The sequence below is a fragment of the Aythya ferina genome (assembly GCF_964211825.1).
Source record: "Aythya ferina genome assembly, chromosome: 6".
NCBI classification, from domain to species: domain Eukaryota; kingdom Metazoa; phylum Chordata; class Aves; order Anseriformes; family Anatidae; genus Aythya; species Aythya ferina.
The window spans coordinates 25996281-26010590 of record NC_140303.1 but is presented as its reverse complement, the minus strand read 5'-3'; the positions used below and the strand labels follow the sequence as shown (position 1 = coordinate 26010590).

Here is a 14310-nt window from a genome sequence, read left to right as displayed (position 1 = left end):
CTTTTAAGAAGCAAGGTGTAAAGAAAATATGTCACCAATGGATAAGGAAAATATGTACCAATGGATGTATTTCTTATGAAAAATGCCATTGATCTGTAACTTTTTTTTATCATGTTTTATGAGTTTTTTTTTGTTGTTGTTTTGTTTTGTTTTGTTTTTTGTTTTTTTTTTTTGAGAGAGGAAGTACACGAACATTGATTTTTGCCAGAAGCCTGAAAGAATACTAACAGATGTTGAATAGGAGACTGGAAGCCAGGCATCATTGTCATAGTTAACTGTGGAATTAGTAGCCACCAGTGGGCTCCAAGCTGAGCACCCTTTAAAGGCACTGATTAGGATGTATTGTTTCAAGATAGAGGAGTACTAATTCAGGCCTTATTGCTAAAGATCTTGCAGCCTAATCTGCTATATATACTAGAAAAATGTCACTGTCAAAATCACTGTCAAAGATGTCCCCAACCCTCCTCCTCCTCAATGGCTGATCTGCAGCAGGACCAAAGCATTTTCAGCGGCTGTTGAGGTAAGCGAGTGAAATGGGTAGTCCCTGTGGCAGAAACACAAGTCACTTCTGTGGCAAGGGTTACTGCATAGGCTTTTGAGCCAATTAATCTTCCAGATCTACGTTAAAATGTGTGCTTTTGAAGAAAACAGTGGTCTGGCCGTGTTGATTTTTTCAGTCTCATTCTCTAGTATCAAGTGGTTTCTTGTTGGACCAGCCCTGCCTTTCTCTGGAAGGGGAACGTTAGAGAGTATGTTGTGTGGTGCTGAGCCTTTCTGTTTGTCTTTCCTTTTCCTCTTGTTGGGAAAGACATTCCTTCTGTTGTGGTTCCCTGGCTGGGCCGATGCTGTGACATTATGTCCTCCTGTCTGCCTCCTGCTAGACTAGTCTCTCCGCATTCCAGTAGGTTTAGTCTGGTGCATGTACACAGCATTAACTGCCTATAAATCAGCCATTAAAGCCACATGACATGCAGAAAACAAACCCGTAGGTCTGGGGATGGGAGTCTGAGCCTAGTAAATCTGTCTCTTTCCCATCCCATGTGAGTCCCAGCCCTTGTCCCTTCTCCTCCAAACATATCAAATTCTTCACCATCTGGTATTTTTGTCCTTCCTTTTCCCAGAGTGTAAGCTCTATCCATGACTACAAAATGTACTCTTTCACAAGCAGTCTTTTTTAAAGGCTTGTGAAGCTGTTTAATATTGCTTTTTGGGTGTTTTCTGGAGAGGTCAGGGCTGCTGGGATTGATATCATTGTACAATCTATACTTCCTAGCTTGCTGGTCATCTCCAGTGGTTTCTTTGAGCCAAAGCAGTTAATACAGAAAGTACATAGGGAGAAAAGTTTCAGTGCAGCATATTTGAAGATAATTTAGTAGTCGAGCTCTCATGGGAATACACAAATGAGATTTATGGGTCTTAATCTGTGTTTCCTGATGATAAGCAAAATTCAGTATAAAAAAGCTGTACATCTCTTATTCAGACTTTTTTTTCAGGATTATTTTTCTGATACTTCATTTGTGCAATTTCAAAGAAACTGAGTGCAATTACGTGTACTGTGAATGGCAAATGAGTTAGCCCACTGTGCTCGTTAGAGAAGCTGTTCCTCCCAGTAGCATGGACTGCTGCGTTCAGTTCATGCACAGTACAGAGTGACACGCTTGCATCCTGTCTAGCTGTGAACATGCCATGTGCTTCCATGGGTGGCCTTCTCTGTGCCTGTTTGTTTTGCAATTTATGTATCTGCTCCAATTGAGTCACCCCATACATTCCCTACATCCCTTTTCAATGTCATTGAAAGCATATCACTAATTCTTGTCCTCTTTTGCAGCGCTACAATCTCCCATAGAGTACCAACGCAAAGAAAGTAGCTCAGCAGTGCTGAGGCCCCAGACCGGTAGGGTCTCTCAGCCCAACAGCAGACCCTATTCTTCTGTTCCAGTAGGGTCTGAGAAGCCTTTGAAGGCTACAAGCCGTAATCCCTCTCTCCCACCCCTGAAGATATCTACCTCCAACGGCAGCACAGGGTATGAACACTCACAGCCCGGAGACAAGTACGAACAAAGCAAGGTACTGAACTCATCTGGTAAAACATGATCTCATAGTCCATTTCTTGTACGATAGACTATCAGTGATGTTAGCTTTAATTATCAGCTAACCAGGTCAACGGGAATCAACATACTGAAGCAATGGTGTGAAATGTGATTTGAAGTTAAATGGAGACTGTGAAAGCTCTGACATTCAGGCAGGTGGCTCTTCAGCTGGAAATCTGGAACAAAACCTGCCCGGAGCCCTGACCCCAGTGTTCTTCAGGGCACTACGTTTGCAGACTTGGTGAAATGAATTTCCATTTGCAGTATCACCAACAGCAATATTCAGGCCTCTTTAATATCCATTAACCACCCATTCCTGAAGAGGTCTACCCCGATGGTTTAAATAGTTTAGACCTTTTCTCACGTAACAGCTCCAAGGATGCCAGCTGAAGGTTGTAATCCAGGTGCGTGTGCACTACCCCAACACAATTCACACAAACCACCAAGGAAGCAGTAACTGTCAGTGGTGGTTGGACCCAGCTGCTGGCTGCGGTTGGCCAAAGCCACTTTCCAATACGACCTATATTTAAGATCAATGAAATGTGTGAGTATTCATTTGGCTTCTAATGTGAGCCTTCATTGGTCTTTCCCTGCATTTGGTTCAGCACAGGTAGTTCATCTGCAATACAAAATGAGTACACTGCTAGGGCACCGTCGCCTTCAGAACAGCTGTGAAATCTAATCTGAAGCAGGAGGTTGGTTTGTATCAGGTTCCTGCTGATGCTTAAAATCCTTCTCTACCTATGTGAACTTGCATGCGTTTTGTATCTTTTTCCCTGTTGCAGTTAGGCTGGGAATGAAGTGCTTTCTGTGGCTGCTGCCAGAAAAGGCAGGTTCCTCAGCACCACCTGCTCACCAGGTTTCTCTTGTGTCCACTTCCACAGACTGAACTGGGAGGGTGCAATGGGACCTCTTCCATGGTTGTGATTAAAGATTACTATGCACTGAAGGAGGATGAGATCTGTGTGAATCAAGGAGAGGTGGTTCAGATCCTCGCTATCAACCAGCAGAACATGTTCCTGGTGTACCAGCCTGCAAACGACCACTCTCCGGCTGCTGAAGGATGGATCCCTGGCAATATCTTGGCTCCCCTCACTAAATCCACCACAGATAGTAGCGACGGAAGCATCAAGTAAGTGCCATGTTGGCTTCGCTGGGAGCACTATGTGGATTTTTTGAGGAAAAAAAATAAATAAAAATAAACAAACCCAAATGGTAGGGAATTCCTGCTGATTTTTATCTACAGTGCCATTGGAACAAGTTGAGTGGTCAATCCCCGGCATCGGGCAGCCATGGTGGATAGCTTGGGTTTGGCTTATTTTTGTTTTGTGGGGTTTTGTTTATACTTTGGAGAGAAATAAATCCATAAATGGTTAAAGATGTATTTTACATTACACCATTTTACACCAACATGGACCTGCTTGGACTGGACTTATATTTATGTTGTATTAAGTTACTAATCTATATATTGGTTATAACAGCATCTAGCAAAAAAATAATCAGGCCCTGAGTTGGACTGAGGTTCGCTTCTCTAAGAGGAGAGATTTTGTTGTCTATGGCAATTTCCTTGTACAGCTTGTATCATTTATTTTTTTTTAAGTTTGTTTTGGTTTGTTCTTTTTTTTCTGTTCGCAGTAACTTTTGTAAAATATTTTTGGTTTGCAAGACCCCCATCCAAGTACATTCCTGTATAAAGTATTTTGCACTATTTAAAAAGAAAGAAAAGAAACAAACTCATATTGATGAAGTCAGGTTGTGCAATATAATGGATAGTCGCAATGTTCATCATTGTACCTGTAATGTAACTAATTTTAAATGTACTATTTTAAATATGTAAAATAAATTTTCACCATGAGCATGTTTTAATGAGGTAAAAGAACTAGTTTGACCCTTTTTTGTTTAGTTTTGTTTTGTTTATAACATTTTGTTGTTTATTTAACAAATGTGTGGATATATATTTTTCTTTTTTGATTTTTAGAAATTTGTCAGTCTGAAATGACTAATGCAAGAAAGTGTTTTTTTGGTATTAAATACAGAAGGTACAACCCTCTTTTCAGTAATACCGATTGATTTCTTTTAACATCTAAAATGACTACTTGGTAATGCGTGGTGTATGCTACACATTCTGTTATCTTATGTGAGTGCCTTGAGGTGAAGAACTGAATGTGAGGAAAGATTTTGTGAGAGATTCCCTAAAAGTAGTAATTTGGTATCTGCTAAAGACTCAGTTAAGAAATACGGTGACTTGACCCATCAGTTGGTGATCTCAGGAATACTACTGAATGCTATTGCAAATGAAATATTAAGCCAAAAAAAAATTGCTCAGCACATCTCTTGCTCGTGTGCCACAGCTATTCCTGGGTTCCCCTCTAACCACAGTCTGCAAACATGTGCCTTTACATTCACCCCAGCACTGGGCTCCTGGTGGAAGATGTTGATTTCATGGCAGCTGCGCAGTCAAATTCTGCAATATAGTCATATGAATTGGGGCCAGGAAGGAATACCAGAATTGAAAGACACATGTATTGCACTTCTCTCTCAGTCTTAAATCATGTTTTCGGACTCAGAGCTAAAACAACCCTGCAACTAAGAAGAAGCCTGAATGACTTTCTAATATAAATCCAATGGGTTAAAAATGCAGCTGTTTTCAGCCCTGTCTAGTCTGCCAGATCACGGGGAGTTAAAAGTAATAAAACTGTTTCTTCTGTTGACAAATACTATACACAAAATATGTGTTCGATCCAGTAGTGTTAGCATCATGATAGGTGAGGGTCAGGGAGTCCATCAGCCACATCCTTGACTCTTTATCATGTCATAAAAGAAAATATAACAGTGCCAAAGTGCTGGATAATGCCCCCTGGTCTGCACACCTAATGCAGACCTCCCCCCCAAAATGCCCAAATACCAAGCCATCCTTCCTGTCCAGCCAGGGTGTGCAGGGAGTGTTGGTGCTCCTTGTGCCAAAACACAACTGCCCCTGCCAGCCACCAGCTCCATGCCACTGGTAGGCACCTGGCCCACAGTGCTGCCACACCAGAAACAGTCACCATGAACCATTTTGGTCTTACATCAGTGCAGCCAGTTCCTGGGAGGCCCTTGGGTTTACTTTTTAAAAAATGAGCTATTGTACAGCTCCAGTCAGGTGCTGAAATACAGAAAGATGCTTATGAATCATCGTCGGTGATCATGGGGGAGCATCGGCTGTGTGGGGTGTCCTTCAAGTCCTACCTTGCTAACATACTGCATTTTATTGGCATCGCAGGTGATCGTTGGATTACATGCAACTTGCTTTGTAAAATGTATCAAGGTACTGTAGACGTGACATGACATGTGCCAAACATTGGGCTTAAAACATGCAAATAAAATTTGCATGACTTAAAGGTGGGCAGATGCTTTGAACCTGGATCCCAGCTCATCACACTGCTGTTTCGAGAGCTTTCAGCTTTGGACAACATACCACTTCCCAAATCCTCCCCCACCTGCCCACTATTTAAACCAAATGAATTCCATATTGAGAAATGTTTTGTTTTGTTTTCTTGATTTTTTTACGTCTGCTTTGATATGCAATTTCTGTTGTTGACACAGCATTGCTCTTACAAAGGGTGACATGATCTTTTTTTTTCTTTTTTCCAAGAGTAAGGTCACAGGCACAGTAATGAGGGGTGAAAAATATTCTGGAAATCATGCCTGCTGTGATTCTAGTCAAAAAGCATGGACTGATTGATGTCCTTTCTATCCCAATTGGCAAAATCAATTATTACACTAATGGGAAATTATTGGTCTTGAGAAGCAGAGCAGAGCTTGTCATTCTAGGAAAGTACTTATCTCTTGGAAAGTTAGTGATGTAGCTCCCGTTTTCTGAGCTATTCGTGTTCTGAGTAACATGTAGGGAGCAACACCTTCAATTTCTTAAATCTTTTTATTTGCTCAACAAAGTAATCTATGAAGATGGTTCTCATTTATTACATTTGTTGCTTTTAACCAACAAGACTGAGGACTGAATTGACCTATTAACTATAGCAAAAACAAAATAAGTCTCTGTTTGTGGCAATGCAAGACAAAGTCCCTGAAACCAGCTGATCGAGTTCTAGTTGCCTGCTTCCATCATGGGATATTTTTTCTTGCTCCATGCATTTAAACAGCAAGTGTGGCACAACATCTGCTTTGCAGAACTCTTTGGTTTGTTTTTTAACTTCAACTCTCATTGCTCAAGTAGAGATAGGCGTATTGCCGGTGGCTTCCACCTTCTAGGGAATTGCAGTAATCGCAAATGTGGATGCTGGTTCTCCTTTCCCAATCCTTCCTTCCTGCTATGATTTGCCATTTGATTGCTGCGTTTTTTGGTACAACAGGAAGTCATGTTCATGGCATACCCTGCGCATGAGAAAGCGGGCGGAAAAGGAGAGCAGTGGCAAAAATGAAGCCAATGGGCCACGTAAATCCAAGGATATTCTGGGGAACAAAGTCTCTGTTAAAGTGAGTAAGGCCAACGGAAAGCTGTGTGCCACTCTCCTGCTTCCCATCCTTTTCACCCCCTATAACATCCTCTCCTGAGAGAGGGAGGGGGCGGCAATTTTGGGTTGTGTTTTTGTTTTTTTCCACTTCAGTTATCTTTTTTTTTTTTTTTTTTTTTTTTTTTGTAGTATCCATTTTAGCAGGATTTTTGCATGCAAGATAAAATGCAGCCTTTGTTTTTCATTTTCTTTTTCCTGGCATCCCATACACAAGTAAGTAATCTTCATTAAAAGACTATGTATGAGGTTAAATAACTGTTCTGTAAATAACTGAAAACAGTGAATGACTCCTCTGATCTAGACCAATCTGCAGCTCCATCAGAGCAACTGCAGCAGTGAGAAAGCCACCGGGTGAAATGACTGCCTTTTTAATGTTGACAAGTTTTCCTCAGGCCAATATTTCCCCACATATTATGATAAGGGGCTCTCAACCTTGAGATGCTAAAGAAGTTCACTGTGGGGAGATGGTCTGAATGACCTCTTTATTTCCATATCACCAGACAGGGAAGAGATGACTTGGTCTTGCCAGGAGAGGGTTTTGTGTGTGTCCGTGTGTGTGTGTGTCCGTGTCTGTCTCTCTCTCTCTGAGATCTCCCAGTGTGGAAAAGGTTGAGAACGGTGGGGTTAAGCTCCATCTTCTGCATTGAGTGCCTGACTTCTCTGCTCCAATTGAGAGGATCCATCTCTATAAACCAGCCATGAGGCCTGCTCAGGACTAATCTGGGGCTATCCCTCCCAGCAGAGGCAAGCAAACAAATACTCGTTGTGGTTTTGACACAACCAAAGCCCAGCCTTGATGCAGGAAAGCACTTGAGCATGTACTATGGATCCACCCCTCTCCAGGAGAGCCCATGATTAAGTGTTTTCCTTTCTGGAGGCTTTCCCTCATGTATGCCTCTTGAAACAGATGGCATGTGCAAAGAGAAGCCCTGCCACTGCCACCCGGCTGCCCCTCGCACCCAGAGCTAAGGGCAGCAGCTGCTGCAGCATGGTGGTCACGGGGCTTCCTTCTCCTGCTTCCTTGCTGTTGTACTGCCCGAACGACTTGCAGAATCACTACCTTTCCTCTGGCAAAAGCATGTCTTTGCCTTTGCTTCTCTTGTTTTGTTGTTGGTTTGGTTTGGGTTTGGGTTTTGTTTTGTTTGGGTTTTTTTTGGAACATATTCTGTCCTGTTATCCATCCCCATGCTGCTCACAACTCCTTGCTGCTCTGCCCTGTCTAACCAATCTCTCCTCTAATCTCTTGTTCTCTTTCTTCCTCTTCATGCTGCCAAACAAGGAGACAAACAGCTCAGAGGAGTCAGAGTGTGATGACCTTGACCCCAATACTAGCATGGAGGTAGAGACAATCATCCTTGTCATTATTTTTGTCCAAGAACATGTGCCTGTTTTGAAATGCCTGTGCTGGAAGGGGAGCTGGTGGGTCTGCATCGCTCATGGACATATGTGCCAATTAAACATGAGTCACACAAAGCACCAATTCTGTTTTTGCCAACCAGTGAACTGGAGTTCAGGCTGCCTTTGTGATAGCAGCAGTGGAGGAAGCTGAGGAACAAGTTCTTGCTGAGCTGGAGGCTTACAAAGCCGCCCTCAGTCGCTGCTTCCCACCTGGGACCTCTCTCAATGAAATGATCGTGCATGCCTGTCAGCTACCAGTAAATGCAGCAGCTCTCTATTTTAAAAACACCCACTGTCCTGGCAACACATGCTGGGCTGCTAGTCAGGCTTGTGTTGTGAATTACTGGAGCAAACGTTGTTGCACCAAGCTGGTGCTTTAAATCTAGATCAGAAAAGAAAAGTTTTGTTTTGTTTTTTTTTTCCCTAGAAGTTGATGTCACTTAAAAAATGGGAAATTGCATTTCTGTAAAGGTACTGAAAGATCTTGGTAAAATTAGTTGCTTTTATGTACCTGTATCATAGATAAGACTGTAGATAAGTGGACCCAACCTGTGATGCATTACATGACTCTTTATTTCCAGTGTGAAGCCACCGATTTTAGTGGAGTGACCAAGACATGCCTTGCTGAGAGAGTCAGAAAGAGCTTAAAATCATGAGAGCTGCATGTCTGGCTCTTCTCAATTAATATCTTGCAGAGCCCATTTTTCTGTGTATGGTGACCACCCTAAACACCTGTGTACATTGTACCACGGCTGAGGCTTCCTACTGAAACAGGCGAGGAAAAGGTTCAGCAAGACCTCCATGATTTTGCAGAGATAGTAGAGCAGGTCATTGGAGAAGAGGGATATCGCACCTCCAGGAAGCTGTTAGCCAGATTGCACTACAAACGTCACACAAAAGAAAGCTGACCTTCCTCCTGGGGTTAAAAAACAGCAGAAGTGTATTGGGATGTACCACCTCAGCTATTAACCTGCAGGTTCTCTTCTGTTGTAATTGTGTTGGCATCAGTAAATACATCTTTGAGAAAAGGATGTGTGTTAAAGGAAAGCTTTTGACCCAGCTGACATGCTGGAGATTGAATGATATTTGCCACTAAAGCTCCATTATTCTTAGGAGTGTCTTTGCATTTTCAAAAAGCATTTTGCCAATCACAGGTAACAACTAGAAATATATGTATTTGGTACAAGGCAGTGCCCAGTTACTGCACATAAATCTATGTAAGCTTTAGATCATTGGAAATTGCTCCATGGAATGAAAAACAGCTGAGACACAGGCCTGATGTACAGAGCCGGGTGAGGATTGCCATCCAGAGGGAGCAGCGCAAGGGCAGGCTGCTAAAACGTGCGTGAGGGAAACGGCCCTAGAAGTGGTATTGTAGCAGCACAGTCTGCAGTGTCTGGGGTTTTCGCTGCTGGCCACACAGTTGTTCTCCTTGTCCCTTTATTATGAATGTTGTGATGCTCCTTTTCAAATGTGTTGTGAGAAATGTATTGGATTAAGGCCTCAGGAGCTAAAACCTTTTCCCATTAAAACAGAAGCAAGGCAAGCTTTTTCCACACCTTGAGCCTGATGCAGGACTTCATTGGGCAGGAGGTCTGTGGAGGAAATCAGACAGTGATGACAGAGCATCAGGAGGTCTATGCAGAGCTGTCTAAGCTGCAGAGCAGCTGGCTAGCACGCCTCACAGCACAGGTCTCAGCATGGGCTGCGAAATCTCTTCTCAGAGGAACTGCAGCTGGATCTCTGGCAGCTCCCAGGGCTGGTGGGCTCTCCAGGCTCTTTCTAGTCTGCATTCCTCTCCTCTGGTGATGGTTCCAGTTTTAAGGCTTGTCAGTGAGGGGAAAGCAACATTGGCAAGCCCTTTCAACATCATTCATCACAACCTCCAGCTCCTTTCCTGTGGCAGGCTCACCATGAAGACTTTGAACCTGACCCAGTCCATGGGGGAAACATTAGTCCCTTGCTTTTTCAGGTTCTTGTGTCCCATGATTGTGCTTGTGCCTGCACATAGTATCAGAGCAGGACTGTCAAATCCTCCATCAGCCAGTGTGTTTTCAGTCTCCTCTGGGGGCTGTACCTGACACAGAGGGAGTGGGGCAGCTGCTGTACATCCTTAACCATATTTTGCAGGAAAAAAAAAAAAACAACTGACTTTTCTGGCTTTGTGTCCCGTGCTTAAATATTGCTAAAAAGCTGTGATACCCTCTACCCCAAGCTGTGCACATAGTGAAAACCCGCCTCTCACCAGGCTCCCCCTTCTCTGTTCCAGGGGCCAGGAACATCACCAGCTGCCCGTGGTGGGGGCAGACCTGGCTCTGACACCTGGCTCAGCTTGTGACAGTTTCATAGGCTCAGCATGTGACAATTTCACAGTCTGTGGGAGTGCTAGCAGGAGAGCTGTGTCCTGGCCCAAACACCACCATTTAGAGGCCCACGCAGCCTACCCATGTCATTAAGGAGGAGGCCTCTGTACTTACAGCCTTGGGCGAGTCACCCGGCTTCTCCTACAGGGCTGTCACCCCTAACACACTGACATCCCTCTTCCCATCTTACGTGAGAACATGCTCCCAGTGCTAGAAGAGAGAGCAGGCTCTAAATGCAACGAAGCCATATTAATTAGTTGGAAGTGTTGGTGCATTTTACCTCCAGCCTGTTTCCTGTGCAAGAAGTCAGTAAGCTGGTCGTGATAGATCCATGAAGTCCCACGGCTGCTGCAGTCTTTCAGGTCCAGCTTTGGTTGCTATTTATAAAATACCACGGATCTGTTCAGTAGATTCCAGATTATTGAAGCACTTTGGCTTTGTTTTGTTTCAAGGGGAAATAGAAAGAAGGAAAGAAATGTGAAGAACGTATAATGAGAGCAAAAACCTGGAATTGTGAGTGACTTTTCAAAGAGCTAAAATGCTATTACTGTATTTTTATCTGCATAGGGACAGGCTAGCCCTGGAGAACTTTCCATTCTTTGTAACTTGGAATAGAAATTGCATCTCTTGGTGGCTGTTTCTTTTCTTGTAGTTTATCAATATGTAATGAAAGCGGACAAGAATGGAAACGAAATATGGTGGTGTTTTGTTTTGTTGGGTTGTGTTTTTTTTTCCTAGTTTCTATTTTGTGCAATTGTTACACAAAACAGAAGGTGTAAAGTCACCTGTCAGGCATGTGGAGTGTAGGAACAGGAATGTGAGGAGCAGTTGTAGCCACGTGAAGGATAGGAGTAACCTATGTTTAAGAAAGATCAGAGAGTCCCTTTCCACGTGTCTGTAGCTAATTGCACAGGGACAGGCAGTTCTCCTTCTGGGAAGAAGGTGTATGTCCTTGTGAATCAGTGAATATCGTCCACACCCATGTCTGGGGTCCTGGACAATGACACAACTAATTGTTGTACAATTTGGTGTCATAACACCTCCTGGGGTTTCAATATTGCTGAGGAGGTCATAAGTCACCTGTGCAGATCCCATCAGACCACGTCTCTTCTCTGAGCAGATGTCCTCCCAGCAGTCAGAAGACCTGATGAAGCCGAGGCTCACAAAATTCAGCTTCCAGGCTTCAGAGCAGACCTCTCCTGTAGGGACCTGACATCTTGTTTTGCACAGGGCGATGCCAGCTGCAGTGCATTGCAGGTAATCCTGACCAACAGGCAGCCAACACCCAGTGTGTTTGTTCCTGCTTCTTAGCCCTGCAAAGGTGCGATGAAGTCCAGGCCCACCCTGAGTTGGTGGAAGTGCCATCAGGAGGTTAGTGAACTGGGATATTGCCAAGGTATGTAGGTTGGGCTTCATCATCATTTTTTTTCAGTTATGACACTTAGGCACATTCAAGACTACCCAGAGACCAAGGGAGATCAGCACTGGGAGCACACTGCAGGCAAGAACGTCGTGTTAGCACCCTCACGGCCCAAGCGGTTGAGTAAGCAATAGCTCAGTGGATACAGCATTCATTGGCTTCGCGTCAACTCTCAGCTCAGGCCAGGAATTCTCAAGTGCTTTAGGCAAATGCCTTCATCCCTCTGCCTTGAGTTTTCCGTCTCCAGAGCATATCTAACATACTCTCTCTGTTCTCAGACAATACTGGTAAGAAAGCCTATCCAGGTACAGATTGTTTTCCCATGTCTGTGTGCATAGTACAGAACAGCCTTACTCTGGGAAGAGACTCTTATCACAGATACAACACGAAAAAACACAATCCTGAGAGCTTCCAATGTCCCTGGGGTGGTCTCCACAGGCAATACCAGTCCCGCTGCCCTGGGTAGACAGGGATGCTGAGATGGAGTGGGCAGGCAGCTTATCAGGTGTCAAGCCAGTTGGCAGCCCAGGTGCTGTAGTTAAGCTTTCAGAAGAGGAACAAGTGATCTGCTAATCTGCAAGAAGACAATAGGGTGCCACAACACGGTGTGGTAGCCTTCAAAAGCAGGGACACCCCGCAGCTTCAGCTATTGAAGCACCTCAGCTGGAGCCTGATGCAGGGAAAAGGACTCCTGCCATATACAGACCCATGGGACACAGCCAGCATCTCCTGTGGCTCCTCTCAGCAGCAGCCAAGCCCATCCATGCCGGGTGCCAGAAGGCATCCCCCTTCCCCACCAAAGGCCTGGTGCTGGGGGATGTTTCATCAGGTACCATTCTTTCATTTTAAATAATTTCTCCCATTGGTGGCACCTACCCACATACAGCGGGGATCCTTATTCACTCTACTTATCGAGGGATTTCTCTTGTCTTTTTTTTTTTTTTTTTTTTTTTTTGGGGGGGGGAGGAGAATTGTTCCCCCTAAAACTTTCACATTAGAAGTTGACCTGATCAGAGAGAGACTAATATATCTTTTCTTGTAAATTGCAATTGGTTTAATTCTTCTTCAGTTCTTCTTTTTTTTTTCTTTTTCTTTTTCTTTTTTTTTTTCTGAGAACCATTACTTTTTTTTTTTTTCCTTTTTTAAATGAAAATGAAGGAGCAAGGAGCTTGCTGCTGGCTTTGCTACCAGCATGTGCGAATGACTCAATATTTTATTTTAACTTGATGAGCAAGAAGTGCTAGGAGGTGTTTACCAAATGCCGAGCTGCTTGCCTTGGAGTAAACATGCCCTCTGCTGTTTAGCTAAAGCATGGCTCTTTTTATGGAGGGCTTGGTTGGCAGTCCAGCTTCACGAGTCGGCAAAAGTGGGCAAAAACACTGTCTGTCCTGTTTGTGATGCACTTATGCAGGGTGTGCATATGCATAACAGATGAGCTCTGTTAAGGAGTCAGAGGTTGGAGTCACTTTGCAAGTGGACAGCTTTGCTGTGATGAATGCAAATGCCTTTCTGTGCTCATAACGTGAGCTTGGCAAACAAGGAAAAATGTGATCCAGTGCTGCAAAGTGCTGAGTTGCTGTATGCAGCATCTGTGCTGCTTTTCCGAAGTCTGACTGCAACCCTAAATTGCTTCTTTTGTCCCGTTTAAGCAAACTCACAAAGAATTCAGCATGACACATCTGGAAGCCTGGTGAGCCCTTTGCAAGTAGGCTTAGGTGTTACGGGTGAATTTGGCAATCATCTCCAAACCCAGTTTTGCAACAAAAAGAGTCACTTAGACCCACAAAGGCATGTGGACCATTCTTGGTCTGAGCCCTGAAACAATGCAGGCTGAAGAAGGGAGGAGCAAGGTCTATTTCTGTCTTCTGTATGGAATAATACTGGCCTGTCATCCCATTTGTGTGTCTCAGCCCCTTCTCTCCAGCTCCCATTCTTTGCCTTGTCAGTGCTGGACCCCATATGATGCGAGCAGAGACCACTTTGTGGGCTGCCTTTGTCACTTTGCACAGGGTTTCCATTTTTAGCCACCATTGTTTGGGAAACAAACTCTACCAGTCATGCAGTTAGAAGATTTTGTCCACTCTGGATCCATCTGCAGGTATTTTGTCTGACAAAAAAAGAAATCTGTCATCTCCCTTCAGCTCCCTCACCTGCAGGAGGCTGTGCAAAGTTCTCAGAGGGTGAGGCCATGCTCCGGAGCTCTCTTTTCCAATTAAAAATCAATTTGGCACATGAAGAATTGACCTCCAAAGGCCTTTCAGTTAGTCAAGAAGGACTTCATGGAGTCTCTCCTCTCCTGCCATACACCCATTGCCCAGAAACCTGGGAAGAAGCACCAAATCCCCATGGGGCTGATGTGTGGGTCAGGAAAGCTGGCTTCTGGCTGTGAATCTTTGCTATTTCTGCACTTCTCACCCTGTGATTTAAGCAAATCCTGTTCCCTAATCAAGTGATGTATTAAATCATTTTGGTAGCATTTAGCATTCTCTTGCGAAAAGGCTTTTATTTTTCTCTAAACTTACAGC

General features: G+C 44.0%; 1 protein-coding gene across 5 annotated transcripts in view; it reads left to right on the top strand.

Moving 5' to 3' along the window:
* KALRN (kalirin RhoGEF kinase) overlaps positions 1-14310 on the top strand; it is a 496625-nt gene that overhangs the window by 469082 nt on the left and 13233 nt on the right. For 3 of the 5 annotated variants that reach the window (XM_084524614.1, XM_084524617.1, XM_084524618.1), the window contains 4 exons: positions 1829-2067; positions 2975-3222; positions 6443-6566; positions 7884-7943. In XM_084524614.1, the coding sequence (XP_084380740.1) occupies positions 1829-2067; positions 2975-3222; positions 6443-6566; positions 7884-7943 (671 nt within the window). Of the gene's footprint in view, positions 1-1828; positions 2068-2974; positions 4151-6442; positions 6567-6733; positions 6821-7883; positions 7944-14310 lie in introns of those variants that run through there. The other 2 variants (XM_084524615.1, XM_084524619.1) reach the window with 2 other exon arrangements.